General features: G+C 39.8%; 1 protein-coding gene across 44 annotated transcripts in view; it reads right to left on the reverse strand.

Moving 5' to 3' along the window:
* Nucleotides 1–13900, reverse strand: part of sox6 (SRY-box transcription factor 6) — a 676057-nt gene that overhangs the window by 267314 nt on the left and 394843 nt on the right. For all 44 annotated transcript variants that reach the window (XM_069898041.1, XM_069898034.1, XM_069897942.1 and 41 more), the window contains one exon: nucleotides 246–332. In XM_069898041.1, the coding sequence (XP_069754142.1) occupies nucleotides 246–332 (87 nt within the window). The remainder of the gene's footprint in view (nucleotides 1–245; nucleotides 333–13900) is intronic.

The following is a 13900-nucleotide window of genomic DNA, read 5'->3' on the forward strand; positions in this document are numbered from 1 at the left end:
TGATTCTCAACCTTTTTTTTTCCCACTCACATGCCACTTTAAGTAATCCCTCATTGACCACAGTAAGGGATTACTTAAAGTGATATGTAAGTGGGGGGGAAAGGTTGAGGATCACTGTACTAGAGGGAACAGCTAAAGTGACTGAGGATAATTATCTAGTTGTGCATGTTTTCCATGCTAGGATGCTTTCCTTAATAAATTATTTCCTCCTGAGAATAAAGCAATATTTCAAAAGAGTGGGCTACCTTTGATTTCACCAAGAATCTCCCCTGTATTGAGTCCAACCATCTTCTCTTTCCAGTCCTTAGAGAGAAATTTCTCAACACAGGATTCTGTAGAGGAAACATATTTACACATTATAAAGAAGAAACATTACTGCTTACGAGTGAAAATGTTGAGTGATCCTGTTATACAATATGCATTACATATGATCAACGTCTAAAATAATGAAAAGCCACCCAGTGCGTGAAGAAAATGAATGTTTATCCTAAACAGTAACTCCCTAAATTCCATTAATAATTGCCGAGACTTTCATTCCATTTGTCCATGTGTATACCATGGGTTCATGGGCCCAAAACACTAAGCAGTCTTTAATATAGACTAAATTGACAGCTACATGATAGTTGCTCTGCAAAGCAGAACAGTGTCTGAGGTTGGTCAGAAGCATAGTGTTTAGGTCAGAAGAGCTCATTTTGACATTGGGATCCAAAACAAAAAAGCTGCATTTCCCAACACTGACAATACTCACTTTAGCAAAACGCAGAAAGCATCCCCTCTTCTTAATATTTTACAGTTGTTAGATTCAAATGTGGATTGGTTCAAATTTGGACAAATATTTTACAATGCTTTGGTCGCAGGACATTATCTTATTAGCAGTCAGATGGAGCAATATTATTCTGCAAACTAAATGCCACAAAAGGCTTCACTTTCTATTTGATGTCACATTCCATTTTCTATGCCAAGTCAGTTTTCACATTAATTTGTCATTAATTCTACGAACCTTGATCATTTTCAGAAGCTTTGCATGTTGAATTCCATCAAAGTTCCTTCTGAAAATCAGTGGGTAAAACAACAGCTGCTCATTTAGTTACCTGCTCGAAGAATTCTTGTGAATTTGTGAGGCATAAAATATTGCCTCTAAATCTATGATGACTATTTCTTATGCTCCTTTATTTTTTAAGTGAACATTGATAGCATCTCATAATACGCTCTCAACCATTTCTCCTTTTATGAATGCTAAATGAACGTCCCCATTTCTTAAATCATCTCTTGTTCCTTTTCTTTATTAACATTCACTATTCCTTTATCTTACGTTAAAGTTCCTTCAAAAAGAGCCCATGAAGATACTAACAAATGCCTTTGCATATCCTTTAAGTTTTGGGGGCATGAAATAAATGCAATTCAATATTCAAATTCCTTTATTGGAACTGCTTTACTAATATCTACAAAAAAATATCAATGTGCCAAGATAAGTGACCAAAATTTTTATTTGCGTAAAAGGGAAAAATAATTAATGAAACACCCATGACATTTCTTGATTCTTCAAAACATTTCAACCCGATTCCAGAATTAAAGGCATTATCAGGAAGTTTTCACTCCATTTGCATCTTACTACAGTACTGACAAAATATGTGTCAATTTCTCTCATGACTAACCACATTTTTTTTAATATTTCACAGTGCATATTTTTTTCTCTTATTAAACAATTAATAACCTTTAAAACCCACACGAGTTTCTGCTGCAGAAATGGCTGTTTTCTCAGAATTCTCTCTTCTACCATTACGTCAGAATCTGGGACAAATGACTGCACCTATCAGCCACTTAACACCATTGAAACAAGGTAGCAAATCTTTGTTTGAAGCTCAGTAGTGAGTGACAGGAGTCTACTTAAGTGTGAAAGCGATCACCAGAGAATTTGATTCTGATTCTGACTCATCATCCACATAAGAATACAGCTCAAAAAGACAGAGTATGTTCCTATCCTGTACCCATTTATAATCTAGTTCCACTCCTATAATTGGCCTTCAGATTATTTCTGATTTTTTTTCATTGAGTTGCAATACCTTTGACCCTTTCTTTTCTGCTAGGGATGTGGGGTTTTTTTTAATTTTTAAAAATGATGTTGCTTCCAATTTCAACATGCCATCTCATCCACTCTTGTTTCTCCTTCTCCTTGACAGTTTGCAAACTCAGTCAGGAGTTTTCAAAAAGACCATGTTGGGAGAAACTCAGCAGGTTAAATAGTACTTTATATAGCCAAGATAAAGATACATAACGAATGATTCGGGCTTGTGCCCTTCATCAAGGTGCGAGCAAAATGTAGGCATGTGCCCAAACAGGAATGTGTTGGCTTCGTCACAAATGAAGATTTTATATGGCATTAAATTTCAACGTTGTAGTTTGTGAGAAAGTTTGCATTTGTTTTTGCTTTTCATTTCTGAAGATATTTTAGTTTCTAAAATTAGTGATGTCTGTTTAACCTCCTCCAGAAAATATCAGTAAATAACAATATTGATTAAATTATAGCAACTGAATCTTAAAAATCAATATTGTATATATTTTTTAAATAGTTACAAATTAAAATATCTTTTCTCATCCAAAAATCACAATTTTCTCTATTTGAATACTGGTCTATTCCAAATGTGAATTTGAGCAATATTTTCACCTTTCCAATATTTTGTCTGAGTGATTATTTCCTTAATGCAAACTGAGTGACTGACACCAGGCTAGCCAATTTGAGATGAGAAAATCCAATCTTCTAAAGATTTCTGGAAAATTATTGGAGGTTTGAAACCTTAACAGACTCTTTCCCCTAACCAATCCTGTTAGACCAATGCAACAACAGTCCCTCTCCTTGCAGCCTAACTGAAATCAGCTAAAACCCCACATTTTCCATTTAAATGTAGACATACAGCATGGTAACAGGCCCTTTCAGCCCACACTGTCCAATTACACCTAATTGACCTACTTACCCCAATATACATTGAAGGGTGGGAGGAAACCAGAGTGCCCAGATGAAACCCACCCAGACAAGGGGAAAATGTACAAACTCCTTACAGACGGCGCCAGACTCAAACCCCAGTTGCTGGCACCGTAAGAGTGTTGCGTTAACCGTGCCACCCCAATGCCTCAGCTTTAGGAATCAGCAAGAGGCAAGATCAGTTGCAGTCACCATTAATCTGGTTGAAAAAGTAAGTTTTGGGTAGGTTTTTGAAGAAATGAAAGATTTCAAGGTGAAGAAGTTAAAAATTTCTTATAAAGTCCAAAAATTCAGACTGCTCGGGGATTGGATCAGTCAGTATATTCAGATTTTCCGGATTCTTGAGCAGTACTTTTAAAATTCAAATTTAAGGTGGAATAAAGAAGAGATAAACAGGTAAATGTTGATCATTTTTTCAATAACAAATACAGCATGCTTCATTAATCCAAACGAACAGTTTTAAAGAAAAAGAAAAAATGCTGCTGAGCATCTGTAGTCCTTACACATACACTCATGCACACAAAAGCCTGCTGAATTTTTTTTTTAATTGAGAGTTTTTGCGAAGTCCGGATTCTGGGGTGGTCCAAATTTCTGGCGTCTGGATTTTTTGGACTTCTACTGTATTTTGAAAAAAGAAAAGGGCGATTGAAGCTCTGCTATGAATAGTTAATTGAGACGACTCACACAAGGTCAATATTGGTGAAATAAAAAGTTGCGTGGATGTGGGACTGGAGTAAGCGGTAGAATCAGTGTGGGATTAAGGCATGCAGGCAATATTTCCATGGTAAAAGCAGAAGATGAATTTTAACCTAGGTGTTCATAATTCCTACAACTCCATGTGGACCGAACTGAAGAAAAATGGAATCATTGGAAAATGGAAAAAATGGTCAGCGTGAAGATTGTAGACTGAAGGACCTGTTCTATACTATACAGCAACTCTAACTCTCAAGCTCTATGGAATCAGAATCTATTGTCGTGAACGTGGGTCACAAAATATGTTGTTTTGTGGCAGCATACAGGTACAAAAATGGCTATAAATCACATTCTTTAAAATAAATATATTAATGTAAGAGAAAAAGTGAGGTAGCGTCCATTTAGAAATCTGATGGTGGAGAGGAAGAAGCTGTTTATGTAATGTGTGTTCAGCTTCAGGTTCATTCTTGATGGTAGCAGAGAGAAGAGGGCATGGCCTGGGTGGTGAGGGGCTTGATGACAGAGGCTGCTTTCTTGAGACATCGCCTCTTATAGATGTCCTTGATGGAATGAAGGCTACTGAACATGATTGTGCTGGACAAATTTACAACCCTCTGTAGCATTGGCACCTCCTTACCAGAGAGTGATACAACCAGTCAGAATGCACTCCATGTTACACCTATAGAAATATCAAGAGCCTTTGGTGACATACTAAATCTCCTCAAACTCCTAACGAAGCATATCCATTCACAAGCCTTCTTCATGATTGCATGATGTGAAGACCCCAAGGACACATCTTCAGAGATGCTGACAGCCCAGAATTTGAAGTTCTTTACCTTTCCACTGCTGACTCTCAATGAGAACTGGTTTGTGTTCTTCTGCTTTTCCCTTCCTGAAGTCCACAATCAGTTCCTTAGCTTTCCTAATATTAAGTGCAAGGTTGTTATCAGTACACCACCCAACTAGTCGATCTATCTCATACCTGTACTCTTCCTCATTGCCACGTGTGTTCATTTTCTTGATAACCCTGGTGTCATCAGCAAATTTGAACATAGAATTTGAATTATGCCTATCCAGAGTCTTGGGTATGTAACAGTGGGCTAAGCATGCATCCTTGAGGTGTGCCTGAGTTGATTGTCAGTGAGGAGATGTTGTTACCAATTTGCACTGACTGGTCTTCTGATGCGGACTTGGAGAGGCCCCAGTTTAGGAGCTAAGGGGATGATGGTGCTGAAAGCTGAGCTGTAATTGATGAAAAACAGCCTGATGTGCGTGTTGCTATTGTTGATGTGAACCACGACTGAGTGGAGACCCACTTGTATAAAATCGGTCCCACCTCTAAGCAGCAAGTTGAGTGCAAAGAGTCTGGAATTACCATCAAGTTTTCCAAAATTTGAATTGGGGGGAAGTAATGCCTTTTCTAATTCTGGACATCCTACACGAACCACAACAGAGGAGATCAATAAGAGGTCATGGAGAGGGATAACTGGGTGTCATCTACACACATCATGCCTGCAAATGATAGGGCCACAGAGCAAGGATCAGTGCTCACCACAATGGCTTAATTCCATATACTTACTCTACTGTTTAACGAGTCCGTTAGCTTCCAGACTATTTTTTTTAAATTTCCTTGCTTATCTTTTGTCTGTGAGATTCAATCTCATTTCTATATGATTTAGGAATTGCATTTAATATTCAGTTTTAGGTCATAAGACCAGAAAAATGTTTTAAGAAATAAAAAATCAATGATTTTATATTCATAGTAAAACAAAAATGGTTTTCAATTTTGGGAAAATATGCAATTATTTGGGAAGAAGAACAATATTGTTTAGAATATTCGGTCTGCGGACTTATTGATACATTTTACAGTTTATTCAAAGAAGTATTATATTAGACTGACAGCTTTAGAAAGGTATATCAGAAAGACTGCACTGATAAGCAGCATTACAAAGGAAATGTAAAAGTAAGCACTAGGTAAAAGATGACATGAAGTACACACTATCAGCACCCAGCAATGAAAACAATTAACATGCCTTCCCTCTGGAATGAATCAGTCCAGGCATTGTTGGAATTCCATTTTCTGTTGCAAGGACTGTGATAAAGAGCACGTTGCTATCCCAGGTCCTGGGCTCTGGTCTTCGAAGCTGGGGGTCAGATTGTTCTCATCAAGTTGAACTTTTTCAAGTGCAGGCTCGCATGTTTTTGACAGCACAGATCATTGCTGGGATGCAGAAAATGAAAACTAGAGATAGAAGATCAAAGGATGCTTACCAAAGCTGGAGTGCCTCCACATTAAAAAATACATGCAATATAGCACTCAGACCTTTATCCTGATTGGCAAGGGGTGGGGGGGGGGGCACACCACTAGGTAGCCTGGGACTATAAATCTCAAATCAAGGAACAATTACACGCTGTATTGGACAGTGTTCAACTTATAGCCCTAACCATGTCATGCAGTAAGAATTAGACTGCCCCAGAAGACAAAGAATTTTGTGACAGTGGGTTTGATTTGTGTTTTTCAGCATTTAGTTGACATATTTATATAATGGGAGGACTCTAGACTGCGGTCCTTCCCCACAGCATCCTCGTGTTGGCTGCACCAAGTCTCATTTCATCCTTTATAACATGTATTTCTGCAGCCTGGAATGTGCCAGGCAGCAGCATTCCCTCACCGACATTTCCATGTGCTGAAAGATCAACAGGTTTCAGGCAGTCCAAATTGTGTCTTTCACCAAGTTGGTGGTCTTACATCAGTTCTGGATATCTGACTCTGCGTCCAGTCCTCCCATTACCGGCACAGAGGGGCTGGGACTGAAGGGAAGTCCTTCAAACCACAGTGGTGGGGGGGAAAGAAGTGACAAGGTGCCACAGGGGTGGTAGTGGTCTATTTAGGGAACAAATGTAACAATGCACATTCATGGGAATGAATAGATATGATTGACACTATGGATGTGAAAAGACTTTGAATGTTTTTTTTGTAAATAATTTATTGTAAAGAAAGTCTACTTTTTGGGAAAAAAATATAAAATTAGCTGCATCACCAAGCATTTCTTATTTTTGTTTTTTAACTGAATTCTCAACAAAAACATAATCAAAGATTTTTGTGCCCAAAAAAGAATAAAGAGGAAACTCAAAGGATTTCCCATACATCGAGTTGCATCTCTTTCATTAATTAAGAATTTAATTGCTATGATTAGAGTGGGTCAATCTGACAACATTCTGATGCACTAAAAGCTTATAAAGCACAGTTCTCCACAAACATGATAAGATGATTTTGTTTCTTGGCCGATCGATATCTGCAATTCCAAGAGCTGCAGAATTAAGACAGAAAAGGTTATGGGTCAAATTCAAGGTAACCACTAAAATCAGACTGTTTCTACACATACTCCACTTCCTTTCAGACTACAATTGTCCTCACACAAGTGACAGCAAAGGAAAGTTCTGGTGGAAGTCTCTCTATATGGGAACTTTCCCCCTTTACAATAAGAATCTGGAATGAAGAGTGATGCACAGAGCAATCCCATACAACAGGTTTTTAAATTGGTTCAGAGATTTGCAGAAAGTCTGCAAATGCTGTGATTGTAGTAAAAACACACATAAATTTTGGAGGAACTCAGCCAGTCTCGTAGCATCCGTAGTGGGGTAAATATATATTACTGGAGGATCAAGAACCAAGAGTTGATGTTTCGGGCCTAAGCCCTTCTTCAAGGTATCAGCAAAATACAGGAAGGTGTCAGAATAAAGACTGGCCAGACCAACTAAAAGGTATCAGGGCTGCTCCAGTTCTGCTTTAAAGCAGTGCGGTACCTCTGTGCGCTGTCCGGAGATGCTACTGTAGGTTGGGTGACTACTCCCATGGCGCTACCCATCATAAATACACAGCAGAATAAATGCCGTCTTCCCTATGCGTAATCCCCCATGCAACTGGAACCACTCTGCGTTTCCCAGTGGGGACTATGGGTAGAGAAGACGCCCATTGCTCTGCTGTTTATTAAGCCACTGGCGCTGAGGAGTGGACTGAAGGCCAAGCGGCTCAGCGAGGTGCCAGAGCGGCCGGCGGAGTGGTCACAGCCCACACTGGCTGCCCCTGCCCTGACAGCTCCCCCTGCCTTATGGTCCCCGCCGACCACCCCTGCACTGATGGCTCCTACTCTGAGGGGGTCATGGAGGAAGAGGAGTGAGTGAGATGGGCCATGGACTGATAACGTCACTGTGACATCATCAGCGCATCCCTAGCCAGCTGCTTGTACCGCTGACCCTTTCCCCAAGAGGGATTGCAGTCGGCACCTTGGAGCAGGCCAGGGTGCATTCATGGAGGTAAGTCTCCTGATGTAAGGGTGGAGAATCTCCGCCCTTACACTTGGGTGTTTTGACTCTATGAAAGAGCCTAGAGAGAGAGACAACAGAGAGAGAGAGAGAGAGAGAGAGAGAGAGAGAGAGAGAGAGAGAGAGAGAGAGAGAGAGAGAGAGAGAGAGAAAAGAGAGAGAGAGGGAGTGAACTTGGTTCAGAGATTTGCAGACCACCTGTCATTTCAATTTGAAGGGATTGTTCCTCAAGTTCTGGCTGTATTTCAGCTCGGTTCTCCTAACCTTTGGGTATCCAGCATGGAGGGGCAAGAGTCAGGGGACTCTTTATTGGTTTGGCCTTGGCTTGGCCAAGATGAATATTTGTGGTCTGGACAGAGATTCATCTGAGCTGACGGTCTGTTCCTCTTCCAAGTTTACATTTGTGTCTAGGTATTGTTGAAGTGGGAGCATGTGATGCCTGTTAACTCATTGGAGGCCTTCCAGATTGATTAACCCACAGGGGCTGGAATGCACTGTAGATCACAAGTATATAATATTTTAATTTAAGCATCTTACTAATATTATAAATAAAGATATTTTAAAATGCAAACATCGAGCAAAAATACATAAAATAGGGGCTTGTGGATCAAGGCTGAAACAAAACCGGCCTTCAAAATCACACCGGCTGAGAATTAGCATCAAAACCAACTCCAACAACATCTTCATTTTGGGATCCGTTAAGTGACAATTTACTGATTCTTGCAAATCAATAGCTATATAACAATAAAATAGAAGGCTGCTGTTGTCTCTCTATTTCTGGTCTCATTTCGCACAATCAAGATAAATTCTACCTAGACCAGTGGTTTTCAAACTGCCCCCGCCCCCCCAAACTCACATTCTACCTTAAGGAATCCCTGTGCCATCAATGCTCTGTGATTAGTAAGGGATTGCTTAAGGTGGGATGTGAATGGGAAGGTTGAGAACCACTGCCCTAGATCCAGTTGTAACTAAAATAATTTGCTTGAGAAAAATTGTCATTGGCCCATTTCCTTTGGAGTTCTGAAACCGTGCACATAACGAGTTAATGAGGGACGATTAAAACAGTGATTTTCAAACTTTTTCTTTCCACTAATATACCACCTTAAGTAATCCTTTATTAATGACAGAGCACCTATGGCATAGGGATTGCTTAAGGTAGAATGTGAGTTTGGGGTAGCAGTTTGAAAACCACTGACCTAGACCATCAAATTAACACTTTTGTTGGTCTGGATTCTTACCCCATTGTTTGAATTCTGAGACTTTCTGTTAAATCTTGCTTGTGCCTTTCTGTTTTTTGGGCTCAGGCCCAAAACGTTAGAAATAGATTTTTTTGTCAAAAAGATCCTAGATGCTGAATAAATCAGCTGAGTTCCTCGAGCATTTCGGTGGTTTCATTACAATCACAGCATCTACAGCCTATCGTGTTTCTCTCGAGAGGAGACAAATCTTTAGTTTCAAATTGATCGTGATGACCTGCCAAAACGGAAAGAGAGCCACCCCTTAAAAAATAAGGTCAAACCCAAACGACAGCAGTCTTAATCCTTACATAAGCAGCAGGAGACAGAATAACAAGATTAGTCATCAGCATCAAACATGCCATTTCCAGGTCAGTATCTGCTTGAGAAAAGTGGAAAGATGTGTTTCAGCTACAAGCAGTTGCTGCTATGTGCATTACAACACAGCAAAATTGCAAGCAGTAGAGTGAACATGAGGAGATTGAGAGTTAAACCGCAACTGGCCTTTTCTCGATAGGGAATGGCGAGTAACCCAGTAGTTAATATATATATATATTGGTCTTTACCTTAGTACAAAGGCTTCAGCAACTGTGCAGGCAATTTGCAATTTGGTCTGTAATCGAGCTCTGGCCCAGGTACAGGAATCACAGATGGGACTCTGCAGTTCTCCTTGGAACTGAGGCCATCAATTTATTCCTGGCTTTACAACCCAATCTCTCATTAACTGGTTGAAGAGGAGACAAGAGTGAAAGCTATAGCAACATAGTAGTCAACATTCTACACTGGATTTCCATTCCAATGTTTGAAGTTAATCATTCAAAATGAATATTTTGCAACTTTGTTGTTCAAGTTTGAGGATAATTGAGCTTTCCAGATAGCCCATTTATCATCACTTGGTATTATTTTCCATGAGATATTGTCCAGGGGTGGATCTGAAAAATATCCGTGCTATAGTTTATATTGTCTACGGAAAGTAAATCGCTGCTGGAACCAGAACAAAATAAGTCTGGATGTTCAGTCTCTGGATGCAGCTAATAGTGGAATCAATAAATACTTAATGCCACCACCGCTTTTACGTAATACTATCTTGATCGGGGTATAATCATCATGTACTATTGCATTTACAATAGTAACTTTTGATAAAACAGTCTGAAAGCTCACATGGTCTAATAATAGTACAGGTAGCTCCATTGCCAAATGCACCCTATTTAAAACACAACACAACTCAAGGCATCAATATTCTCCAATGTACATTTCCTACAAAAGCCTTTGTGACCTACAACTCAATTCTGCTTGTCAGTCTGTAACTTGTAATAATAATTTGTTATCGATTTCATCTCCTTGCAACACCTCCATGATAAGGCACATTTTTAAAGGAATTCTAAAAGCTGATGTTACTGAATGTGTCCAAAAAGAAAATGTTTCTCCCTACACCTACTTAGGTTTAGTAGTGAACAATACTAAAGGTTGCAGAACTGTAAACATGAATAGGGGCCATTGCCCATGAAGTTTTGAATGATAGTTTGAAAGAAAAAAATGCTACATCAGCTTTAACAAACCAGGAAATTATTTGTGTAAATATAGTTACTGTTATAAAGAACCTAGCATAACAGTTTTGGCAGGTGACCATCTGCTCATTTTAAGAATTAAAATCTAGACAGTAATAAGATTTCTTTTCAATTGCTTCATGTTAACAAGTGGTTTAAATATGCACTGATTCAATTTAAACATGGGGCCATTTGATGGCTCACCCTCTTGTCTACCTAAATTGAAAGAGGGCATCTCTATTCTTGCCCTATGTCTAACAGGGCACAAAAATGCTCATGGTCGACCACTGGGGCCATTTCTCAAATCACCTCTGATATGTGACATCAGGCACAAGAAACATGATGTACAGTGTAGGGATCGCTGACCACTCGTGGATTTCAGAAGCAAGCATCTCAAAGTGCTACAGAGCAAGCAACCACATTGGCTCTGCAAAATCCTCCAAATCCACATCAGGGTTGATCAGCTGCTGGCTCAGCTCCCCAGCATCAAGAGCATTATCAATCAAATTCATCATTTTAAAAAGAATCACAAATTTTTCAATAGGAACTGCCTGGCCTACTAACTTTTAGTTTGCTTTCAGTTTCATTCTATACTGTATTTTTTAAATATAACCCATTACAAAATGTTAGAACGCAATTGATGGGGTTCATAAAATTTCAACACTAAGAAAGCGGGGTTGCGCTAAATCTGGGTTTCAATAAATCCCTTTGGGAGCCCGATGTCCCCGCTCCTGCAGGGAGGCCGAGGACTTCGCTCCTGTCCCCACTCCTGCTGGGAGTCAAACATTAACGCTCCTGCTGGGAGCCCAGGTCCCTGCTCTTGCCCAGGAGCCCACGGCCCCTGCTCCTGACAGGCACCTGACACCCCCCGCTACTGCCAGGAGCCCAATGCCCAAGTCCTATGACTCATTGCATTATAACTAAATTTGCATTAAATCAGGGTGCGTAAAATTGGGGTTTTGCTGTATTTGTGTCAAAGGATGACCAAATGAGGACTTTGCATATTATAGGATGTCTCTTGATCACAAGTACTGTGTACACAACATGACTGAATTCCAATGATTGCTTCTTGGATGGAATGAAATGAATAGAATTGACATTGATATAATGCATTATCTATCAATAATAGTTTGCATCTGTGTCATACTGAAACAGTAAAGATGACTATTTTGAATGCATCCTAATTGAATACTTCAAGCCAACAGGGAATACAGAAAAGACAGTGAATCAAATTCAGATTTAGATCTACATAAATAACAAGAGTTCAGTTGATGAAAATCAAGTTGTGCAAGGAGAATGTGAGCTGCTTCTTTCTAGAGAAAGGCAAAACTGATTTGCATCTCTGGATCTCTGAACCAACCATTTAGCTCACAGACCTTGATACTGATGTGGAAATTCCTGAATATCTCCCAAAGCAGGTTACCAGAGGTTAATTTTAAAGTTCAAAAACAAAGGCGCCGCTGTTCCATGCACTCAGGAGTGCAGCAAAGATACTTATGGGTAAACGAATCACTTGATTATCTTCATTAAACTTCTGTTTGTCTATCCTGGGGAAAAAACTAATATGAAATGTGAACTTTTTTTCTCTCTCTTCATAGAAGCTGTCAGACCTGCTGAACATTTTTACCAATTTAAGCTTTAACTTCCACTATATGGGAGCTGAGCAGCCATTTTGGAACAATTTTTTGTCACATAATTTTCAATAATAATTCATGGAATTTTATGCTATTTTCCTCAATTCTGCTTTCTTGAGTATAGAGAACAACACACTTTTATTATTTGTAATGAAATCCATCAAAACAGAATCTTCAAATAGATATTCTGGTTCTTTGATTAATGCAATGCTATAACAGGGCCAATGACACCGGTTCGAATCTGGTGCTTGTATGCTCTCCCTGAAACCTGTGTGGGTTTTATCTGAATGCTCCAGTTGTTTCCCACCTTCCCAAGCCTACAGGGTTGGCAGGTTAATTGGACGCAGTTGGGCAGTACGGGTTTCCTGGGCACAGAAGAAATTTCTACCATACTACATCATTAAAATTGAAATTAAATATTCTCCCAAGGCCTTTATTATCAGCTTTCTTGCTCAATAACCATATTCCCCAAACCCCCTGTGTTCAAAGAATCCACAGTTGCAGTTGAACAGACCCAATTCTGCTTGAGATACACAATTCCAATGATTTACATTCCAGTGCTTAATTTGTCCTCACCTCAAAGCTAAATAGCCAGAACCTTACACTAAGGGCATCCTGCCCTGTCTCTCTTTCAACTTTTCTCCCTTTTCCCTCATTTGAGAGAGGAGGTTTTAGAAGCAAGAGAGAAACAGTTAATGCTGTGCAGGTAGAGTTGTGAATCTGTTGGAATCATCTACTGCATCCAGTGTTCCCGCTGTGGCCATCTCTACATTGGAGAGATTGGACAGACTAGGAGATCACTTCAAGGAACACTTTCGCTCTGTCTACATCAATGATAGAGATCTCTCAGTGGTCAACCGTTTCAATTCTTCGACCATTCTCGTGCCTGCATGTCTGCCCGTAGCTTCATGCACTGCCAAACCAATGCCACTTGGAAATTGTAGGAGCCACTCTTCAACCAGATGGCATTAGCATCAACTTCTCTAGTTTCTGCAAGACCACCCCCCGTTCTCCCTCTCTTCCCCATTCCTCTGCCTCCTTTCCTCCAGCTCTCCAACCTTTTCCCTCTCCATTCACTGAGTCATTCTCCCTCCCCCTGTTTGCTATCATGTCTTCCTTCCCGCTCCTGACTTGTGCTCCTCCTCTGCCCCCTCCCCCCACCATTTTATTCAAGCACACGCCTGCATTTTAATCTTACCTTGATGAAGGGCTCAGGGTTGAAACACAGGTTATAAAGGTAAAGGTTCCATTATTGTCATTTAATACTACATTTAGAATGTAACATACATGAAACTCTAGCTTTGTCTGCTGTCTATCTCTTTGCTATATAAAGTACGCTATGTGACCAACTGAATTTCTCCAGCATTGTGCTTTTACTTTTATCCCTCCTTTAAGATACTGTTTACAACCCACCTCTTTGACCAACCAAATGGTCCTCATGTGCCTCAGTGCCAAATTTTGTTGGAATACACGCCTATGAAGTCT

This window comes from Narcine bancroftii, chromosome 1 (genome assembly GCF_036971445.1).
Source record: "Narcine bancroftii isolate sNarBan1 chromosome 1, sNarBan1.hap1, whole genome shotgun sequence".
NCBI classification, from domain to species: Eukaryota; Metazoa; Chordata; class Chondrichthyes; order Torpediniformes; family Narcinidae; genus Narcine; species Narcine bancroftii.